Below are 20,717 nucleotides of genomic sequence, written 5' to 3'. Positions count from 1 at the left end.
GGATTTGAATAAGCTAGATAGATGGGCAAATAAATGGGGTTATCAGTTTAATGCAGCAAAATGTAAGGTCTTGAGGTTTGGGAAACATCGATGGGATGCTGCATACTTTATGGGAGGAGTTATTATTATTATTATTATTATTATTATTACGGGCAACTCCAGGGAGTCATTAGACTCATCGAGGGAGGCCCCAAATCATATTCATCACAACTATTCGACATTCATACAGTATCTATCATACCTCGCCTTAAACTCATTCACTGTCACAGCATCCACCACAGACTCAGGGAGCGCATTCCACTCATTCACTACTCTAAAAGTAAAGAACCCAGCTCTAACACCTTTACTAACCACACTTTTGCCCAGTTTCCATGGATGTCCCCTAGTCCTCCCACAACCAGCCCTGTTCTCAAAAATATCTTCTGAATTAATTTTATAGAAACCCTTCAGTAATTTGAATGTCTCAATCATATCTCCCCTCCTCCGCCTATCAACCAATTTTTGCAACCCACAAATCCTCAACCTGTTCTCATACGGTTCATTCCACAGACCTGCTATCATCTTGGTCACTCGCCTCTGGATCCTCTCCACCTCCTCCCCATCAAGAAGAAACCTAGGTGACCAAATCTGAGCACAGTAGTCGAGATGAGGTCTTATCAAGGCTCGATACAGAGGAACAATAACCTGCTTGTCTCTGCTTGTCAACGTATTCTTCAGCAACCAAGTGATTTGATGAGCTGATTTGGCCACTTTTGCAATGTGTCCCCTAAATTTCAATTCCTTATCCACCAACACTCCTAAATCTCGTGCCTCATCAATTTCCTGGAGCACGGTTCCACCAATGCAGTAAACTGCCTCCCATCTTTTCACCCCAAAATGCATAACCTTACATTTTGCCACATTAAATTGACATCCATTCTCCCTAGCCCAGACCTCCAATCTATCCAAATCATCCTGCAAAATTTTGACGTCATCTGCATTCACTATTGCCCTACCCAACTTCGCATCATCAGCAAACAAATGAACTGTTCCTCTCAGATCCTTTCCTATATCATTTATGAACAAATTAAACAGCAGTGGTCCAAGAACAGATCCTTGTGGTACACCACTAGTCACAGGCCGTCTTGTGGACTCTACTCCTGAGTAAACCACTCTCTGATATCTCTCCGTCAACCACCCTCCTATCCATCTCACCAACCCTATGTCCATTCCCATATGCTGCAATTTACTGATTAGAATTCCATGTGGTATCCTGTCAAAGGCCTTAGCAAGGTCCAGCAGAATCACTGTAAACCCATTACCCTTATCCAGTTCAGCCGTCACTGTGTTATAATACGTGAGCAAGTTACTGAGGCATGACCTACCCTTCACAAAACCATGCTGTCCCCGATACAGTATCCCATTTTCTTCTATCCAATCTTGTATTTTCCTCTTGACTATTTTCTCTAAGACCTTGATAATGATTCCTGTTATGCTGATTGGCCGGTAATTTTCAACAGCAGCCTTGGAACCACCTTTGTGCAGTGGAACTATTTTCCCCTCTTTCCACCCCCTTGGGACTGACCCAGTCCTGAGGCTCAAATTAAACATAATGGTCAAGGGCACTGACAATTCTTTGGCCGCTTCACGTACGACACGAGCTGGTATACCATCCAATCCCACAGATGTATTGACATTGAGGTTCTGTAATAGACTAGTTACCTCTACCTCATTCATCACAATTCCAGTATAAGCTGTTGGTTCCTCCATTTCCGCAAAGCCACCACCTGGATGATATACTCTTGCAAAGTGTTCGCTCAGTAATTCCACAACATCGACTGATTCAGTTACCTCCCTACCCTCAGCATTTTTTAAGATCATTCTACCATGAGCATTTTTCCTTTTACTTGCAACATATTGAAAAAACTGTTTGGGATTCTCTTTAGCCTGCATGGCCAATTTCCTTTCGTAATCTGCTTTTGCTTTTCTTACCACCCTTGTTACCATCCTGGCCTGAGCTTTATACTGTTCATGCACCTGATGGTCACCCTTCTCCTTAAATTCCCTCCACAATTGTTTCTTTTTTTGCAGCTCAAGCTTAATAGTGTTATTCATCCATTTAACCCCTACCTGATTTATTATTCGGACTCTTGGTATACAGTCAACCATTGCCTCCTGCAAACAGTTCTTGACCACCTCCCATGCACCATCAACATCCAGCCCTTGCAGTTTTACATGCCATGGCATTGAGCCAAGCACACACCTAAGCTTGTCATACTTACCAGCCCGGTAATTCCACATATACCCTGTCTTAATTGTAAATTCGACTCCTTTAGCCACCTCCCAAGTCATGACCTTATGGTCACTCTCACCAATTGGTGGCAACAAGGTCATGTTCGTTACAGCCACATTCTCAGTTGCAATTACTAGGTCCAGCACTCTCTGCCCCCTGGTATTTTCCAATACATGTTGCCGTAGATAGTTGTCCCTTAATAACTGCATAAAATCCAATTCCTTCCTCCCATGTGCCCTCTCCTCTTTCCAGTCAATATTACCATAATTGAAATCACCCATAATAATTACCCTCCTTCCATTCATTTCTTCTATTTGCTTATGCATACTATTCCCACCATCCACTCCATCACCCGGTCTATAGCAGCACCCAATTGTATATTTTGTTCTGCTAGATTGTATCTCACACCAAACAGCCTCAAATGTGCTTTTTTCCCCATCCTGCAGTTCAACTTCTATACTCCTTGGCTGAAGCTCATCAGCTATCATCAATAACACTCCTCCCCCCTTTTTATTCACCCTGTCACTCCTGAACACGCTATACCCATCGCATTCAATCCCACTAGCTTTATCATCTTCCGCAAAATTTATCAGCATCGATGGGATGCTGCATACTTTATGGGAGGAGTTATACTGGAGGAAGTAGGGGAGACAATAGAAGTGGGGTTGATAATTGATAGAAACCTGAAATTTAGGGGACATATTGCAAAGGTGGTGAAGGTAACACAGAGGATTGCTGCAATAATGAGAAGGTCATTGACCTGCAGAGATAAAATGGTTATCATTCCGTTGTAAAAGACTGTGGATCAGACCACACTAAGACTATTGTTCTCAGATTTGGTCACCAGGATTTGAAGGGGATAAAATTAACTGTGGAAAGGGTACAAAGGCGTATAACAAAGATGGTTTCAGGACTGTACGATAGTTAGGAGGATCGGCTGAGGGAATGTGGACTGCAGAGTTTGCTGGATAGATGAAGGAGAGGTGATATGATTGAGACTTTTAAACTGTTGAAAAGTGGTTACAGGGTTGACACTGGGGAGTTCTTTCGCTTGGTTGAACAGCAGAAAGGTGTGATGACAAAAGGCCATCCCTGGAAGTTATAAAAGGAAACCGTGAGCAAGAGGATGAGGAGTGGTTTCTTTGCATGGAGGGTGGTTGAAACATGGAATGCATTGCCTGATGGGGTGGTGAGAGCGAGAACAGTCAATGAGTTTAAGGAGTGGTATGATAGACTTTGTGTTTCTTAGGAAGGACCTCCCACGATGAGTCTTTTGGCTCCATGGAGGCATGGATAATAATAATAATTTCTGATTCCATATAACTTTATTCAATTGCCTTTTGATATTCCAGTTTTGGTAATTCTGTGCACATTATATGTATATAATGTGCACCCTTGTCTTGTACCTGATTCAACATTGAACCATCTTCCTTCCACCTTCAATTCCAACTGCTGACTTACAGCTCAAATATAGACTACATACTGTACAATATAATTTCTCTCTGGGCAAACTTATCACATGACATTTCCAGATTGATAAAACCTAAATACAGATATATATATTTCCATGATTTCTCAATTATTTGTTTTAAAGTGAAAATATTATCCTAAAAATCTCCTTTTGGCCTGAACCCAGCTTGTTTTCTATGTTTCCCTTTCACAGTTTTCTTGGTGTTTTTTCAAGTATGCTTGCATAAACCTACAGTAAGTAGGGAGATGCCTCTGTAATTCTCATGTTCAATTTTAATTTCCTTTTTATAGATGGTACTGTGAGAGCTCTACTCCAATCATTAGAATTCAACCCTCTGACAGGCTATCTGAATTATGAAGTGTAGCTAACTGTAAAACGCTTACTTGTTTCATCTGGCAATCTTTCCAAGTAATTACATTCAACTTCTAGAATATATTCATCTTCAGTTTTCATGTCAGCTTCATCATCTCTAATTCCTTTTCAGTTTCTCCTCCATTTTTTTCAGTAAGTGTCTAGAATATTTTCCCACCTTCCTGATATTTATTTTCTATGATTTTATTTTTTCTTCTATCGTTTTTATTTACTTCTTACCAAAGTTTTCCTGTGATGTTTTGTCTATCTAGTTTGATTAAAGTTCTTCACTTTCTTCAGTTTCACTCTGTATTCTCTAAGAGCACATGCTGACTTACTTTCCAGAAACGTTTTATATATTTTCTTCTTTTCTTTGACTGTCTCTGTAACTTCTGAGTCCACCACATAGTCCTGATTTTTCTATCCAGACAGATCTAAACAGCAGAGTCTGTTTGATACAATCAATGTTTTCTTCAGGATCTTTCATTGAATCTCTAAGGGCTGGTTCTTGTTTTCAAATTCTTTCATTTTTTTTTCTTGAATAATATTTGCATATCTGAGTCTACTGTTCATCTCTGAAAGCTGTTCAACTTCAGTTATTTTCAATATGATATTTAACTGTACCCTGCTCAAAACGAAATAGTGGTTGCATCATATTTCAAATCCTCTGTACACTCTTGTGTCCTGAACCAGTAAGAAGATATATCATTGTTAACAATAACATGGTCAATAAGACTTTTTATTTGTTACATTTTCTCTCTGTGTGAATTTGTGCACAACTTTATATTAGAAGATGATGTTAATAACTAGTCCATATCCTGAACAAAATCCAGTAGATATTTATCATATTATTAGTTTGCATGTCTCTCCAAATTTTACCAAAACATTTCTATATGTCTGGTAGTCATTTCTGATGTTTAGATCTCCAACAAGAACCATCTTTTCATTTTTCTTTGTGTCAGCTGCCTTAGCTAAGGCTATGAAAAATTGCTCCACTCTTCTTCAGTAGAACTTTCTGTGGCACCATGGGCACAAATAAGTCTCATTATCCAGTTCCTCATTTTGATATTTGAAAACCTCACTGACTTCACACTGCCTGCCATTCAAGAAGATTATCCTTGTATTTAGTGTTAAATACTATAGCTACTCCTTCTTTTTCCTGATAATTATTGACTGAATATAACATCTTGTATCTGTTGCCTAAAAGAATCTCATCTATTTCGGCTTCTTCATTTCAACAACACCTAATGTCAATCTGGTACTTACCCAACTCTTCTTCTAGTTCTATTTCTTTTTTTTTTTTTTTGATGGTTCTTATACCAATCTTGAACTCTGCAGATGTTGAGTTGGAGTATGTTTCAGTTGCTGGCTTTTCGCTGTTTTCCCTTGTTCCCTGACGAAAACAGCAGCGGTCTTGTTTAACTGGGTGACGTCCAAACCAGCATGAAATTCCAACATGATCTTCTCTTCTTTCTACAATGATGTCTATGTTACATTGGATGAGATATATGGGAGTTCTTAATAAATTCTATATTTTCTACTTATGTTAGACATCTAAATGTTTAACAATAAGAAATTCCATCATGTGGTACCATCATTTTAGTTTGGTTTAAGCCAAAAAGAACAGTTTGATCAGCTAAATCCCAAACTTCCGTGTATAGGATTACCATAAAAAAAAAATAAATAAATAAAAATTCTAAGGATAGCTTGTATGATTTTGCATCATAACACATTTTAATTAATGACAATCTGCACGCACTATTAATGGTTGTTTACTAGATTTTTAGTATTTGTATATTCATTTAAAATGTTAACTCTAGAATGGTACCTTTTGTAAATCCAACTTCTGTCCATTGTGCAACTCTAATACCTGTAGGATCTTCCATCCAAACATTTCCTGTCTAAAAAAATTAATAACAGACTTTAATGTGCAATTAACCAAAGGTCTTAAGATACAACTAAAGAAATAAAATTCATGAAAATAATATATATATATATATATATATATATATATATATATATAGGGTGTTTCAAAAGGGTGGATACAACTTTGCAGGAGAACAGAGAATAACTTAGAAGACATACAAGAGCTGAGTGAGCGTCATAATGTAGTGAAATGTCAATTTTTGGTCACGTAACTTTATTACCAAATGACAACACTGGATGGCGTGATACGTCAGACCTTTTGAAAATCATGATTTTTGATGGATGCAGGCAAGTATGTTGTGTGTTTTAGTTTGAGAAAACAAAGCCTGCAGCACAAGTTCAGAGGGATTTCCGCATGCAGTATGGCAAAGAACCTCCTAGTAGACACACGATCTACACATGGTACAAGAATTTTGTGGAAACAGGTTGTTCTGTGCATCATCCAAGGTCAATAGGAAGGCCGCATGCTGTTGTGGAAGAAGTTCGAGAAAGTTTCCAGAGAAGTCCTGGAAAGTCAACCAGGTGGGTCTCGTCAAATTGGAATTCCCTATGTGACTGTGTGGCATGTTTTACGACAGCATCTACATTTAAGGCCCTACAAATTTATCCTTGTACAACATTTGAAGAAAGACAATAAGAAGATATGCCAGGATTTCTGTACAGATATTATCAGTAGGATTGAACAAAATGAGGACTTTTTGGACATGATCATTTTCAGTAATGAGTGCACTTTTTCAAATAAGTGGGCAAGTAAACACCCACAAATGCAGAATTTGGGAATGCGAAAATTCACATGCCATTGTAGAACATGTTTGCGACGCCCTAAAGTTTTTGCACCATAAGAAGAGGAAAGTGTATGGACTATTCTTATTTTTGGAATCTACCATTACTGGTGGCATGTATCTGGAAATGTTACAAGGGAACCTAATACCACAATTAGATGACAATGACCATGACGGATGCTTACATTTCCAGCAAGACAGATTACCTCCTCATTACCTGACAGACATCCGTGTTGAAACTTCAAGTTACGCTACATTTGCACGGTAATAAAAATTTTTCGTCCATCGCTATTTACCTTCTATTGTCATTCAAAGTTGTATACCCCCCCTTTTGAAACACCCTGTGTGTGTGTGTATGTGTGTGTGTATACACATATATACACATGCACTAGGGGACTCTTCCCCCCCCCGGTGCCTACGCCGCCCAATCTCCCCGAGTTCCGGGCTGGTAAGCCAGTTCTCCATGTTTTTCATTGTTTGGAAATGTCCAACAAATTGTTGTCTCATGAAGGCAAACACATTGTTGAACGTGAAACGTTTCAAATTTCGGCTTATCGGCTTAACCCGACTCAAAACAATGAAGAGACAAAAAACGTGGCATAAAAACGTTTCGAATTTCAGCTTATTTTTTTATATATATATAGAGTGGATACACACACACACACACACACACACACAGAGACACACTCTGGTCTCTTTTAATGCGTATCTTTTTTATGCGGTTTTGAAGTTATGCGGTGCATAACTTCAAAACTTATGTACTGTTGTACATAATGAACAGCATGTTGCAGCACATTCTGGCATAACGTGAGTAACATGTAAGTCAGTGAGTGTCCGTGAAGTTTAATTTTTCATGAGAATAAGTGTATGTTTTTTCATTATCGTAAGTCCAAATTTTGCTAATTTTTATTTTAAAGATTTAATTTGGCCCAGTGGAGAAAAAAAAGCTGCAAAGAAGAGCAATTTCTTTGGAAACGAAAATTCAAATTTTTGATCGCTTAGCAAAGGAGAGGGATCTACAGCAATTGGCAAGCATTTTACTTTAGGTGAATCTACTATAAGAATAATTAAAAAGAATGAAGTCGCAATAAGAAAATCTATAATTTAGCACAAAACCAAGTGCCAAATTATCATCGTACTCAAGAGATGCTTTATTAGAAAAAATGGAAGGAGCGTTCATAATCTGGATTGAAGAATTAACTCGAAGAAGAATTCCTATAAGTGGTTATTCAATTAAACAAAAAGCTCTTCGGTTTTATGAACAGATGAAGCAATTGGAGCCATCTACTTCCACTTCCCAGGCTGATAAAGAATTTTCGGCTTGCAAAGGATGGCTAACCGGGTTTTTAAAAAGGAATGCACTTCATATTGTGAAGATTACAGGAAGATGGTGGATATTGCCCCGATCAAGTTTAACGCTGATGAAACAGCATTGTTTTGGAAGAAAATGCCTAGTCAAACTTCCATCGTAAAGTCTAAGAAAAAAGCAAGTGGGTTTAAAGCAAGCAAAGATCGAGTAACGTTGTTACTTTGTAACAATGCATCAGGGAATCGAATATTGAAACCCCTCCTAGTAAATCGATCTCTAAGACCACGTGCTCTAAAGGCAAAGATCTAAAACAACTGTAGATCTTTGCTGTTGTTTTTCAGCTGTAGGTACATTGAATGGCTAATACAAAGGCCTGGGTAACAACTGCTGTATTTACTGAATGGTTCAATAATTGCTTTGTACCAGAAATAGAAATATATATATGAAGCAAAAAGCTCTCGATTTTAAAGTTTTATTAATTGTTGACAATGCACCAAGTCATCTGCATTTAGAACATCGAAATGTGCAGGTAGTGTTGCACTTCCCAATACAACAATACAAGCATTATTCAGCTATTAGAGAAAGGCAGAATTGCTACTTTTAAAAAATATTACGTTAAGCACACTTTTGAATTTATATTGGATAAACTAGAAAATAAATCATTAACAGTAACTGACGTTTGGAAAAAAAATTTCTGTTTTGGACTGTTTAAATCATGTTGCATCTGCTATTGCTGAAATAAGACCACACACTTTAAATACCTGCTGGAAAGCGGCTTGGCCTGGATATGTTGCAAACAGTGCAACCATTCAAACATCTACATTATCAGCTGAAATAATTACTTTGGCATATGCCTTAAATGACAATGATATTATTGGATATCGATTAACTTTAGATATCGTTGAAGATCCAGAAAACGATAGTGAAGCAGAAGAAAAATTTGTCCCCCTCACTGCAAATATAATTCGATAAGGTCTTAAACTGTGCGATAAATTGGAAAATCATTTTCTTGTTAATGACACAAATTCTGAACGAGTCTTTAAATTCCAATGTGAGCTGAAGAACTGTATGTCTGGCTATCGCGAGCTGTATAAAAAATTAGAAAAATCGTCATCGCAAAGTTTAATCACTAATTACATTGTTAGAAGAAAAATATCAGCACAGAACGAGGGTGAAGCTAATTCTGATTGTGAAGAACCATTGCCTTTACCATACAGATCTGATGCGCTGACTACCTCTTCTAGTGATGAAAGTGATTTCGCACCAGTTCGCAAACGTTCTAATAGAGACGATAATTCTGATGAAAAAATGTAAAAAAAAAAAATTTTACTTTTCAATAAAATGAAATGAATAAAGCTTTAAAACAAACTTAAGCATTCTTATTTTGCTGAATTTTTATAAACTTTTTTATGAGATTTTAGGTTTATTTTAATTCGTTGCTTCGGTTTAATGCGGTTTTAGAAAATTATGGAATGTATCCCTAATTTTTCAACGTAAGTTAGGTCTATTTTGTGCGATTTTTTATATGCGGTTTTCTGTGGAATGTATCTACCGCATAAAAAGACCCCCCCCACCGACTATGTATATGTGTGTGTGTATATATATATATATATAGAGAGAGAGAGAGAGAGTTTTTTTATTATTAAAAACAGAATCTTATGTATAAAAGTTCAACTGGATTAATTAACATAGGCATCTCTGCATTCAGTCAGAGAATTTACATAGACATTGATTATTAAATGCAATAATTATGAAAATTGATGAATTCTACAAAGTCAACTTTTGGATAATTCTTTGCATGGTTCTAGGCTGTTAAAATGCAGGAAAATGCTTCTCCCTTTTGGTGTGGGGGATAATGCTGCTACTATGTTAGAAACTCTGCGATGCTCTTGTCTTGCTCAGCAAAGAATTATTGGTAGAAGAGGACAAGTGTTGTATTAATGATGGTGATGATGATTATGGAGAAGATGGCTTCTCACCTTTTCTTCGAAGGCTGCAGATGATTAGTTACTTTTCTCAATGAAAATATTGCATTGTCTACTGTGCTGTTTGCGTGTTGGAGATAAAAACTACTACAGATCACTGCTTTTGCAGTGATAAAGAGATAGTTGCAGACTGTGTGATTTTTAGACTGCACATGGACAAGGTTCTTCTTCTGAATGCAGTTGGCAGCAGTACAGATGTAATATCCTAAGACAGAACAGTTCAATTTGCTGTTCACAGGTCACAAGAGGTAGATTATTATTACAGGCAACTCCAAGGAGTCCTTAGATTCATCATGTTCTTGACATGATGTTAGGCCCTAACATCATGTCAAGAACAACTATTCAACATTCACACTGTATTCTTGTAGATAAGCTTAGATGTTGGAGATACATAACTGTTAATTTTAAGGAAAGAACAATGTATATTATTATATTAACTAAATCACTTTAAATAATACTTCCAATATTTCGGTAATGTTACATTACCATCTTCAGGGAACATAAAAATTAATGAAATGTGCACGCAGGCACTAACACTGAGCAAATATGGCTGAAGAAAACAACTGAAGTCAGTCCTAGAGTCCTAAACGGTGCCACCTAGTGGGCCAAATTGGATATTAATCTTGGCTGTTTGGGCTGATGTTCTAAGAATGCAAGCCTTCCATATTTGGGGTAGTCTCATGCATCCAAATTTATTGAGGTTTGGGAAGTTTTTTAAGGCTGAGACTGATTCTAAGAATAATCTCTCATATTTAAACTTGCTGCGGTGTAGTAAGGAAGCTTTCTTCCAATGTATTTTATGGCAGGTGTCCAAGGCATGATCAGCAAGTCCTGAGTGGCTATAACGGTGGAAACGGATATAATTCTTATGTTCAGATATCCTGATATTAGCAGTCCTGCCTGTTTGGTCATAGTAAGACAGTTTACAACTACAAGAGACCTCGTAAACTCCAGGTAGGTCTAGAGGAAGTGGCTGGTCCTTGGGAGAGTGGATAAGAGATGCCAATTTTTGATATGGCTTGTAACAAGTTGTTAAGTCATATTTTTTTAAGATTTTTGTTAACTTTTCAGAAGTGCCACGAATATAAGGAATAGTGACAGATTTGGAGTAGTCCTTGTTGTGGAGGGGGGTGTTGGAGTTAACTGGTTTTAATATTTTTTGGATTTTATGGGGGTTGTATCCATTGGCTACAAAGGTGTTAAGAATATGAATAAGTTCAGTGGTAAGGGCATTGTCATCTGAAATGATTAATTTTGTCCTGTTATATAGGGTTTTTATAATCCCATATTGTTGGGAGGGGGATGGTGTGAATGTTGGTGAATGTATCTACCTGTATGTGTAGATGTTCTGTAAACTGAGAAAGCCAGGGATCCATTAGGCTGGCGTGTAATCAGAGTATCTAGGAAAGGGAGCCTGTTATTGTTTTCTCTTTCTAAGGTAAACTGGATCCTGGGGTGTTGATTGTTTAGGTGTGAAAGTAAGTTTTCGAGTGTGTCTAGGCCATGCGGCCAAATAGCGAACGCATCATCTACATAGCATAGCTAAACAATAGGTTTAAGTGGGGCCAAGTTTAAGGCTTTTTCTTCGAAGGTCTCCATAAAGAAGTTGGCCAGAGAGGGGGAGAGTGGAGAACATATGGCAGTCCCCTCTATTTGTTTTGTAGAATTTTCCTTGCCAAACAAAATAGCCTGAGTTCATGGTGAACTGAAATAGGGCTGAGATATCGGGAGGAAATTTGCCTTGGATGAGGTCCAAATTATCTTTGAGTGGAACATTGGTGAATAAGGAGGAGACATCAAAACTGATCATTATGTCAGTGTGTTGGAGTGAGAGGTTTTCTATACTGGCTTTAAAGTGAGCTGAATTTTTAATGTGTGAAGGTTTGTTGCCAGTATATTGTGTGAGCACTTTGACTAAATGTTTGGCTAGTTTGTATGTGGGGGAATTGATGCAGTCCACAATGGGATGTAATGGCACATTCTGCTTATGGATTTTTGGAAGTCCATATATTCTGGAGGGGGTCTAGAGTTAAAAGGTTTTAGTTTATTAGTAATTTCCACAGGCGAAGAAGTAACCTTCTTAAGGAGCCTATGGAGTGTTCTGATTTGGGAGCTGGTAGGATCATATTCTATAGGGAGGTAAGTAGACCTATCTAATAGCAAAGAGGAAAGCATACCTGTGTAGTCGGTTTTGTTTAGAACTACAGTGGCATTTCCCTTATCTGCTTTGGTAATTATTATATTACTGTTATTTTTTAATTCCTAGAGCTTTGAATTCTTCTTTAGAAAGGTAGCATTTTGGAGGTTTAGCTTTAGTGAGAACACTGGCTGCATCTACTCTGATATTGTTGGCAATATGGTTGGGAAGGTTGCGGATATTATGTTCTAATTGAATGATTATTTCTTCAGAAGGGATTTTTTTCAGTTTTATAGCGAAGTTTTGGCCTAGGGAGAGCGTGCTGATAGCTTCAGGCTGGTTAGAGATGACAGGTTTATTACTGTGTTGAGAATCAGTTGCAGTTTGCTAGCTGACCAAGGACCAGCCACTTCCTCTAGACCTACCTGGAGTTTACCAGGTCCCTTGTAGTTGTAAACTCTCTTACTATGGCCAAACAGGCAGGACTGCTAATATCAGGATATCTGAACATAAGAATTATATCCGTTTCCACCGTTATAGCCTATCGGGACTTACTGACCATGCCTTGGCCACCTGCCATAAAATACGTTGGAAGAAAGCTTTCTTACTATACTGCAGTAAGTTTAAATATAAGAGATTATTCTTAGAATCAGTCTCAGCCTTAAAAAACACCCCAAACCTCAATAAATTTGGATGCATGAGACTACCCCAAATATGAGAGACTTGCATTCTTAGAACATCAGCCCAAACAGCCAAGATTAATACCCAATTTGGTCCACTAGGTGGCACCATTTAGGACTCTAGGACTGACTTCAGTTGTTGTTTTCTTCAGCCATATTTGCTCAGTGTTAATGCCTGCGTGCACATTTCATTAATTTTTATGTTCCCTGAAGATGGTATAACATTACCGAAATATTGGAAGTATTAATTAAGTTATTTAGTTAATATAATAATATGCGTTGTTCTTTCCTTAAAATTAACAGTTATTCACAAAGTATCTATCATACTTTGCCTTGAACTCATTCACAGTCATGGCACCCACAACAGACTCCGGCAGCTTATTCCACTCATTCACCATTCTCCAAGTAAAAACACCCTTGCAAACCATCTTGCCCAGTTTCCATGGATGGCCCCTAGTCCTCCCATCACCAGTCCTGTTCTCAAAAATATCCTCTGAATTAATCTTATAGAAACCCTTCAGTAATTTGAATGTCTCAATCATATCACCCCTTTTCAACCAATTTCTGCAACCCATAAATCTTCAACCTGTTCTCTTAAGATTCATTCCATAGACCTGCTATCATCTTGGTCACTCGCCTCTGGATCCTCTCCACCTCCTCCCCATCAAGAAGAAACCCTGGCGAACAAATCTCGGTGCAGTAGTCAAGATAGGGTTCTATTCAAGGCTCGATACAGAGGAACAATAACTTGCTTGTCTCTGCATGTCAAAGTATTCTTCAGTAATCATGTGATTTGATGCGCTGATTTAGTCACTTTTGCAATGTGCCCCCTAAACTTCAACTCACTATCCACCAACACTCCCAAATTCCTGGCCTCGTCAATCCTGGAGTACAGTTCCACCAATGTGGTATACTGCTGCTAATCTTTTCACCCCAAAATGCATAACCTTACACTTTGCCACATTAAATTGACATCCATTCTCCTTAGCCCAGTCCTCCAAACTATCCAAATCATCCTGCAAAATTTTAACATCATGTGCATTCACTACTGCTCTACCCAACTTTGCATCATCAGCAAACAAATGGACAGTTCCTCTCAGATCCTTTCCTATACCGTTAATGAACAAATTAAACCTAGGTACTATCATACCTAGGCAACACACACACTACCTTTCCTCTCTGTCTTCTTTCGTACTACCTCAAGCAAGAATCTCATATCCCTCGCTGCCCAATTTACATTACCTCTCAAGTCATTTGTTCCTACCATCACAATCATCTCATTCACCCTTTAACCCCTCTTAATTGCCATAGCCACACTTTCTATCGTTCCTCCAGGCAAACACTCTTCACGCATCCTATCTTGCATACCACAGATCCTTGAGTCTCCATACTTCACACCTCTTACCACCCTGTTCCTCGATTGCTTCCATGTATCCCTCACTCTCTCTCTCTCTCTCTCTCTCTCCTCTAACACTTTCTCTCTGTGTTCCCCTACTTACCTGCCTTCCTGACATCACTCTATCCCTGGTTCCAGTTCTCCCTCGCATTCTTCTCATTCCCTCTCTTCTACTGTTTCCATTTTGTCCTCTTCTATCATTCCTATAACTCCCTCTCTTCTACTGTTCCCATTCTCTCCTCTTCTATCATTCCCATACCTCTCTCTCATTCTCTCTCTTCCACTTATCCTATGCTCTCCTCTTCTATGGTTCACATAACTGTCTCTGAATACCTCTCTTCTACTATTCCCATTCTCTCCTTGTCTATCATTCCCATACCTTTCTCTCATTCCCTCTTTTCTGATTCTATACTCTCCTCTTCTATCATTCCTAAACCTCTCTCCCCTACTGCGTCTATATTTTCCTCTTCTATCATTCCCAAACCTCTCTCTCATTCCCTTACTCCTACTGCTTCTATTCTCTCCTCTTCTATCATTCCCAAAACTTTCTCTCACTCCTATTCTGATTCACCTTGCAAACATCTCTTCCATTCTCCTAATCTCATCTTTCATACTTCTCATCTCGTTCACAAGACATTCCACCTCCTCTTTCAGCTCATCTATCCTTCTCTGTAAGTTAGTCACTCTAACTTGCCATTCATTTACCCAATCAAAACCATCTCCATAAACTTCACAGTCATTCAAGCCTTACACACTCCCCACTCTTATTTTCTCATTCATACTTCGCTCGTCATTCTCTCCTATCACACTACTCGTCTCCCGACATTCATTTCCTGTCCCTGAAGCAACTAGGTCGATTATCAAAATATCTAATTCGTTGATTTCCTCCCACTGTCTGCATTTTGGCATATACGCACTCTCCCTTCTCTCACCCACCACATATCCAACTCCTGGGAAGCATACATGCCGCAAACACTGCATGCCACAAAGTCTTTTATTATGTTAAGTATAATAAAATTCTTAAATGGCAGAGGCCTTGGTGACATGCCATTTGTGATTGCAGCTGCATTCCCCATCATTCCTTACAGCCAAGTAACTACTAAACTAATCGCTAAAAGTATATAGGAACACTGTATCACAAAATCTCCCATAACAATCGTTCTTACACTTTCCAAGCTCAACTGTCTAAACATTTCCTGGTCCCCACTCCTCTGTGCTCCTTGGTTTGTAGCGTAGCAAAACCCAACTAAATATTCTGTCTTCCCTATCTCTACCTCACAGCATATGCTTTAGAAATCATTAGTGTCAATGCTTTCCAAATCCTCCACTCTTATATATATATATATATATATATATATATATATATATATATATATATAAATAAATAAACGCTAAATATAAACATATACAGTAGACCCTCGACTATCTGGTCTAATGTGGTGGAAGGGCAGGCCGGATAACACAAAAGCCGGATAGGCCGGAGTTCTAGGCCTACCTACCTCCGAAGCAATAGTTTTTGCGGTTACCCCAGAGTCTAGTCGCTTTATAGCACGTAGTTTCTCCTTCATAGTCACTACAACCTTTTTTCGTTTATCACCCATTTCGTAATCTTTAATAAAAAAAAAAAAAAAAAAAAAAAACAATTTACTAACATAACCAGGAACAGTGGCAAACGCATTCTGCACTTGTGGACATCCGATACACAACTGACGAAGCAAGGAAATCCGCACTTTGCATGTCTCGACTTGTGTTATGCACACGCCATGTAGGAGGATTGTAGCAGACGCCTGCTTGCAATGTCTTAGCAAAGTAAATTACAGTACGTATTCCTCTTTTATCATGGAGAATTACTGTATTATTATAATTCTCTGTGATAAAATCTGGGCTCTGGATAGTACAGAGGCCAGATAGTTGCGAGCCAGATAGTCGAGAGTCTACTGTATATATATACAAATATAATGCTATTCAACTATACTAGATAGCGAAAATTTATCTTCTCTTCCACCGCAAATGCTGCCGACTGTGACCTCGCCTTCTTGGTAACATTCTTGATATTATTCTTGGTAACCCAAAAATAACACAATATATAACAACGAAACTCCAAAAGCTTCTCCACTAAGGAACACTTGTGTTACTGAGAAAAAAAATGCAGCACAATTCACAAAAGAATTCACACTATACACCGTTTAAAAAACACTTTTCTCTACCACAACTGAAATCATCTGCCGCCTGCTTATTCAGACTTTGATATCTACCTCACTGACTCGAAAGCGAATACAGAACCAATGAAAACATGGCGGCCTCACCTAAAAATCACAAATAAAATCCTTTATGTAGATTTACAGTCACTAGAAAAATCAACAGAGGACCATTAGCATCAAACAAGTCAAAGACACTTAGAATTATCTGCAAAGGGTGCCTTACTTAGATCGTGGCATACACATATAAATCTTTCGGATGCACTCAAAAAATATTTTTTTCTCTCTGGGAAAAAAAATACCAGGCAGCAAATTGTATATCCACAATTACACTACAAGATGGTAGCATCACAGAAGATCCGAATAAATTTACTTCTGAAATTCTACAATACTACAAGAATGCATACAGCTCTACAGGAACATCTCTTCATGCCATTCACAAAATACTGAAAGAAACAAAAAGAATCTCCACAACAGATCACAACCACTTTGAAAAACCAATCACTCTAGATGAACTTAAATCTGCATGCACGTCCATGTCAAAGAATAAATCTCCTGCCCTTGATGGACTCACAACAGAGTTTTTCCCAAGTTTTCTGGAATAACTTGGACCACTTCTCCTTAAAACACTGCAAGAAGCCTACTTCAATGAGCTCCCATAATCCGTCATAACCTCAGTAGCATGATTGATACCAAAGAAGGGAGACCACACAGAGATTTGAAACTGGTGTCCAATCTCACTAATCAATACAGATTGCAAAATCATTTCCAAAGTTATTGCAAACCAACTAAAGCCAACACTGCCTGAAGTTAAGTAAAGGGGATAAAAATCCCTTATTGTTTTTCAGCCAGTATGTGAAACTCTAAGATCGAAAACTACGATCTAAACGTTTCATGCCGACGAACTGTCGGTGGATCCAAGCGTAAGTGACCACTTGGTAAACTTTGATATCATCTAGGTCTAGCTACTCACTGATGAGACCTCAAAAAAGGTTGAAACCGGTTTGGGTAGTGACCTCTCCTCATAATGTAAAGCAGTACTACATCTCCTAGGGGCTGTGTGTTTTTACATTATGAGAAAAATATCAAGAATAGTGAGGGAGCTTGCTCCACCTTTGCATCGAGTTGCCTTGGTGTAGCACTACCAAGTGGTCACTTACGCTTAGATCCGCCGACAGTTCATCGGCATGAAACGTTTAGATCGTAGTTTTCGATCATAGAGTTTCGCATACTGGCTGAAAAAAAAATAAGGGATTTTTATCCCCTTTACTTATCAACCTCGCCAGAAAAAATAGCCGTTTGGCTTTTCATCTTAGTTACTGCCTGAAGTTATTGGCCAATAACAGATCACAACTGCTTCTGGGAACAGCTTATTCTGTTCCCAGAAGATCAATACATGATAACCTCCATCTAATAAGAGATCTCATCCACATTGCAAACAGCTAAAATGAAAACCTAGCACTTATCAGCCTTGATCAGGAGTAGGCTTTCAACAGAGTAGAGCAGGAATACATTTACAAAGTCCTAAAGGCATTCAGCTATGGTCCTCTCATTATTAAAACAGTTCAATTGCTTTACAGAGATGCACTCTTCTGTTTAAAAATCGACAATAGACTCACCTACACTTTGCTATACTCTCAGTGGATCAAGCAAGGATGTCCTCTCTCTAGACAACTATACACACTAGCCATAGAACCTTTCTTAAACACAGGGGCGCACCAGTAGTGTCTGGTGCCTGCGTGCAAAACTTAAGTTGGCACCCCATATCCCTCCCTCCAATTAAAAAACACTTTATAAAAACATTATTTTTAATATTTGATGCCAATAAAGTGAGTATTTCATTCTGAATTTTATCTCCTAAATAGGAGGGCATATTTTTAACATCAGGATCGTTAGCTACACATCGCATGTGTTCCGATATAAAAGAATCAAAACTTTTCTAACATCTTAAAAATTTGCCATTGTTGCGATCGTAAAGTTTATTACTTTTACCATGAAGAGCTAGATTTTGTTTGCCTAAAAACTGTACTATAAAAATTATTCTTTTTATAACTTCATACTAACGTTTCCTTTCATTATCTAAAATTGTTTGTTGCAAAGGATCAATACAAGTTTTAATTTTTAAGCATGTAATTAATTGTGTCCATTTTTTGTATTGTTCAATTGATTTAAATTTTCCTCATGACAATTCAGGTATTGCAAGATGTTGCCTATATTCTGCTGATAACAGCAGAATGTAGAATAAAGTTAAAAACTGCAACAGTTTTTCTTATATATGTTTAGAGCAAATGGGAGTGTGAACAAGATTAAACAAATTCAAATGTGCATCATCCTGTAAACAGTAAAGTCACGCAATTTCAAGTTTTTACTTGTTTACGCTAAACTACTTGTTAGAACTAGGATCAGAATAAAATAAGATCTTAAGGAATAATAACAAACAAGTGATTATAAATAATTTATTTAAGACAAATCTATAAAATATAATCAAAATTTAAACAAAAATGTAATTTATTTTGATATAATTAATGAATAATATTTTTTTTAAGTATTTCTCCTCGCCTGAAATCTTTGGTGCCTTTACTATCCTGGAGCCTGTGTGCATTGCACATATCGCCGGCGTGCACCTGCTTAAATAGCATACGCAACACCATGATCTCCAAATGAACAAGCATAACAGAACCACATCTAAAAATAAGCCTATCAACTTATGCTGATGATGTCACCATAATAATATGTAATGACAAAGAAATGACAGTAAAAAATGAAGCACACAGATTATATGCACAAGCCTAAGGGGTCAAATTAACTCTGCAAAAACCACTGGCTTGTGGTCAAGCAGAGGAGAGGCTGGCTAGAACTGATTGAATAAACCTGGTCAAATGAAGGACAAACATACTTAAGTGTACACCTTGGCAACACCAAAATATATAAAATGCTGAACTGGACACAACTGCACAATCACTTGAAACAGGTGCTAGGAAAATAGAATAGTACAAGTTCAACATTTTCACTTAGAGGAAGAGTCCTAATCAGAAAAAGAGGTCATCACTAAAAGCTGTATAAGGAGGGTATGAGGAAGGTGTGAGAAGCAGGTTTTTTGCATGGACAGCAGTTAATGATCGCAACGCATTGTCTGAGAGTATAGTGTCTGCACAGGATGCGAATGTATTTAAGGAATTGTAGGATGAACTGTGTATATGAAAGAAGGACCTCTCACGATGAGTCTTGGACTCCATGGAAGTAATAATAATAATAATAATTATTATTATTATTATTGTTATTATTATTTCGGGCTACTCCAGGGAGTCCTTAGACTCATCGAGGGAGGCCCTAAACTCCATGTCCACACAACTATTTGACATTCTCACAGTATCTATCATACCTTGCCTTGAACTCACTCACTGTAATAGCACTCACAACAGACTCTGGCAGCTTATTCCACTCATTTACCACTCTAATAGTAAAGAACCCAGCTCTAACACCCCTGCTAACCACACCCTTGCCCAGCTTCCATAGGTGTCCCCTAGTTCTCCCACCACCAGTCCTGATCTCAAAAATATCCTCTGAATTAATCTTATAGAATCCTTTTAGCAATTTGAATGTCTCAATCATATCTCCCCTTTTCCGCCTATCAATTAGTTTCTGCAACCCACAAATCTTCAACCTGTTCTCATATGGTTCAATCCATAGACCTGCTATCATCTTAGTCACTCGCCTCTGGATCCTTTCCACCTCCTCCCCATCAAGAAGGAACCGAGATGACCAAATCTGAGCACAGTAGTCGAGATGAGGTCTTATCAGGGCTCGGTACAGAGGTACAATAACTTGCTTGTCTCTGCTCGTCAAGGTATTTTTCAACAACCAAGTGAGTTGACGAGCTGTTTTAGCTACTTTTGCAATGTGCCCCCTAAACTTCATCTCCCTATCCACCAACACTCCCAAGTCCTTATAACCTTATATTTTGCCACATTAAATTGACATCCATTCTCCTTAGCCCAGCCCTCCAATCTATCCAAGTCGTCCTGCAAGATTTTGACATCTTCTGCATTCACTATCGCTCTACCCAACTTTGCATCATCAATGAACAAATGAACTGTTCCACTTAGATCCTTCCCTATATCGTTAATGAACAGATTAAACAGCAGTGGTCCAAGAACAGAACCCTGCAGCACACCACTGGTCACAGGCCGTCTTTTGGACTCTACTCCTG

At 38.2% G+C, this 20,717-nt stretch overlaps 1 protein-coding gene across 2 annotated transcripts in view; it reads right to left on the bottom strand.

The window, feature by feature from the left end:
• Nucleotides 1-20,717, bottom strand: part of LOC150099795 (alpha-2-macroglobulin-like protein 1) — a 1,007,775-nt gene that overhangs the window by 780,695 nt on the left and 206,363 nt on the right. For both annotated transcript variants that reach the window (XM_090403789.1, XM_090403790.1), the window contains exon 5: nucleotides 5,923-5,995. In XM_090403789.1, coding sequence (XP_090259915.1) covers nucleotides 5,923-5,995 — 73 coding nt within the window. The remainder of the gene's footprint in view (nucleotides 1-5,922; nucleotides 5,996-20,717) is intronic.

Source organism: Typopeltis vanoorti, chromosome 14 (genome assembly GCF_054136105.1).
Source record: "Typopeltis vanoorti isolate ZY-2024b chromosome 14, IOZ_Tvanoo_1.0, whole genome shotgun sequence".
Lineage (NCBI taxonomy): Eukaryota > Metazoa > Arthropoda > Arachnida > Uropygi > Thelyphonidae > Typopeltis > Typopeltis vanoorti.
Note: the sequence above shows the minus strand (reverse complement) of the source record. Positions and strands in the feature narration are given on the sequence as shown.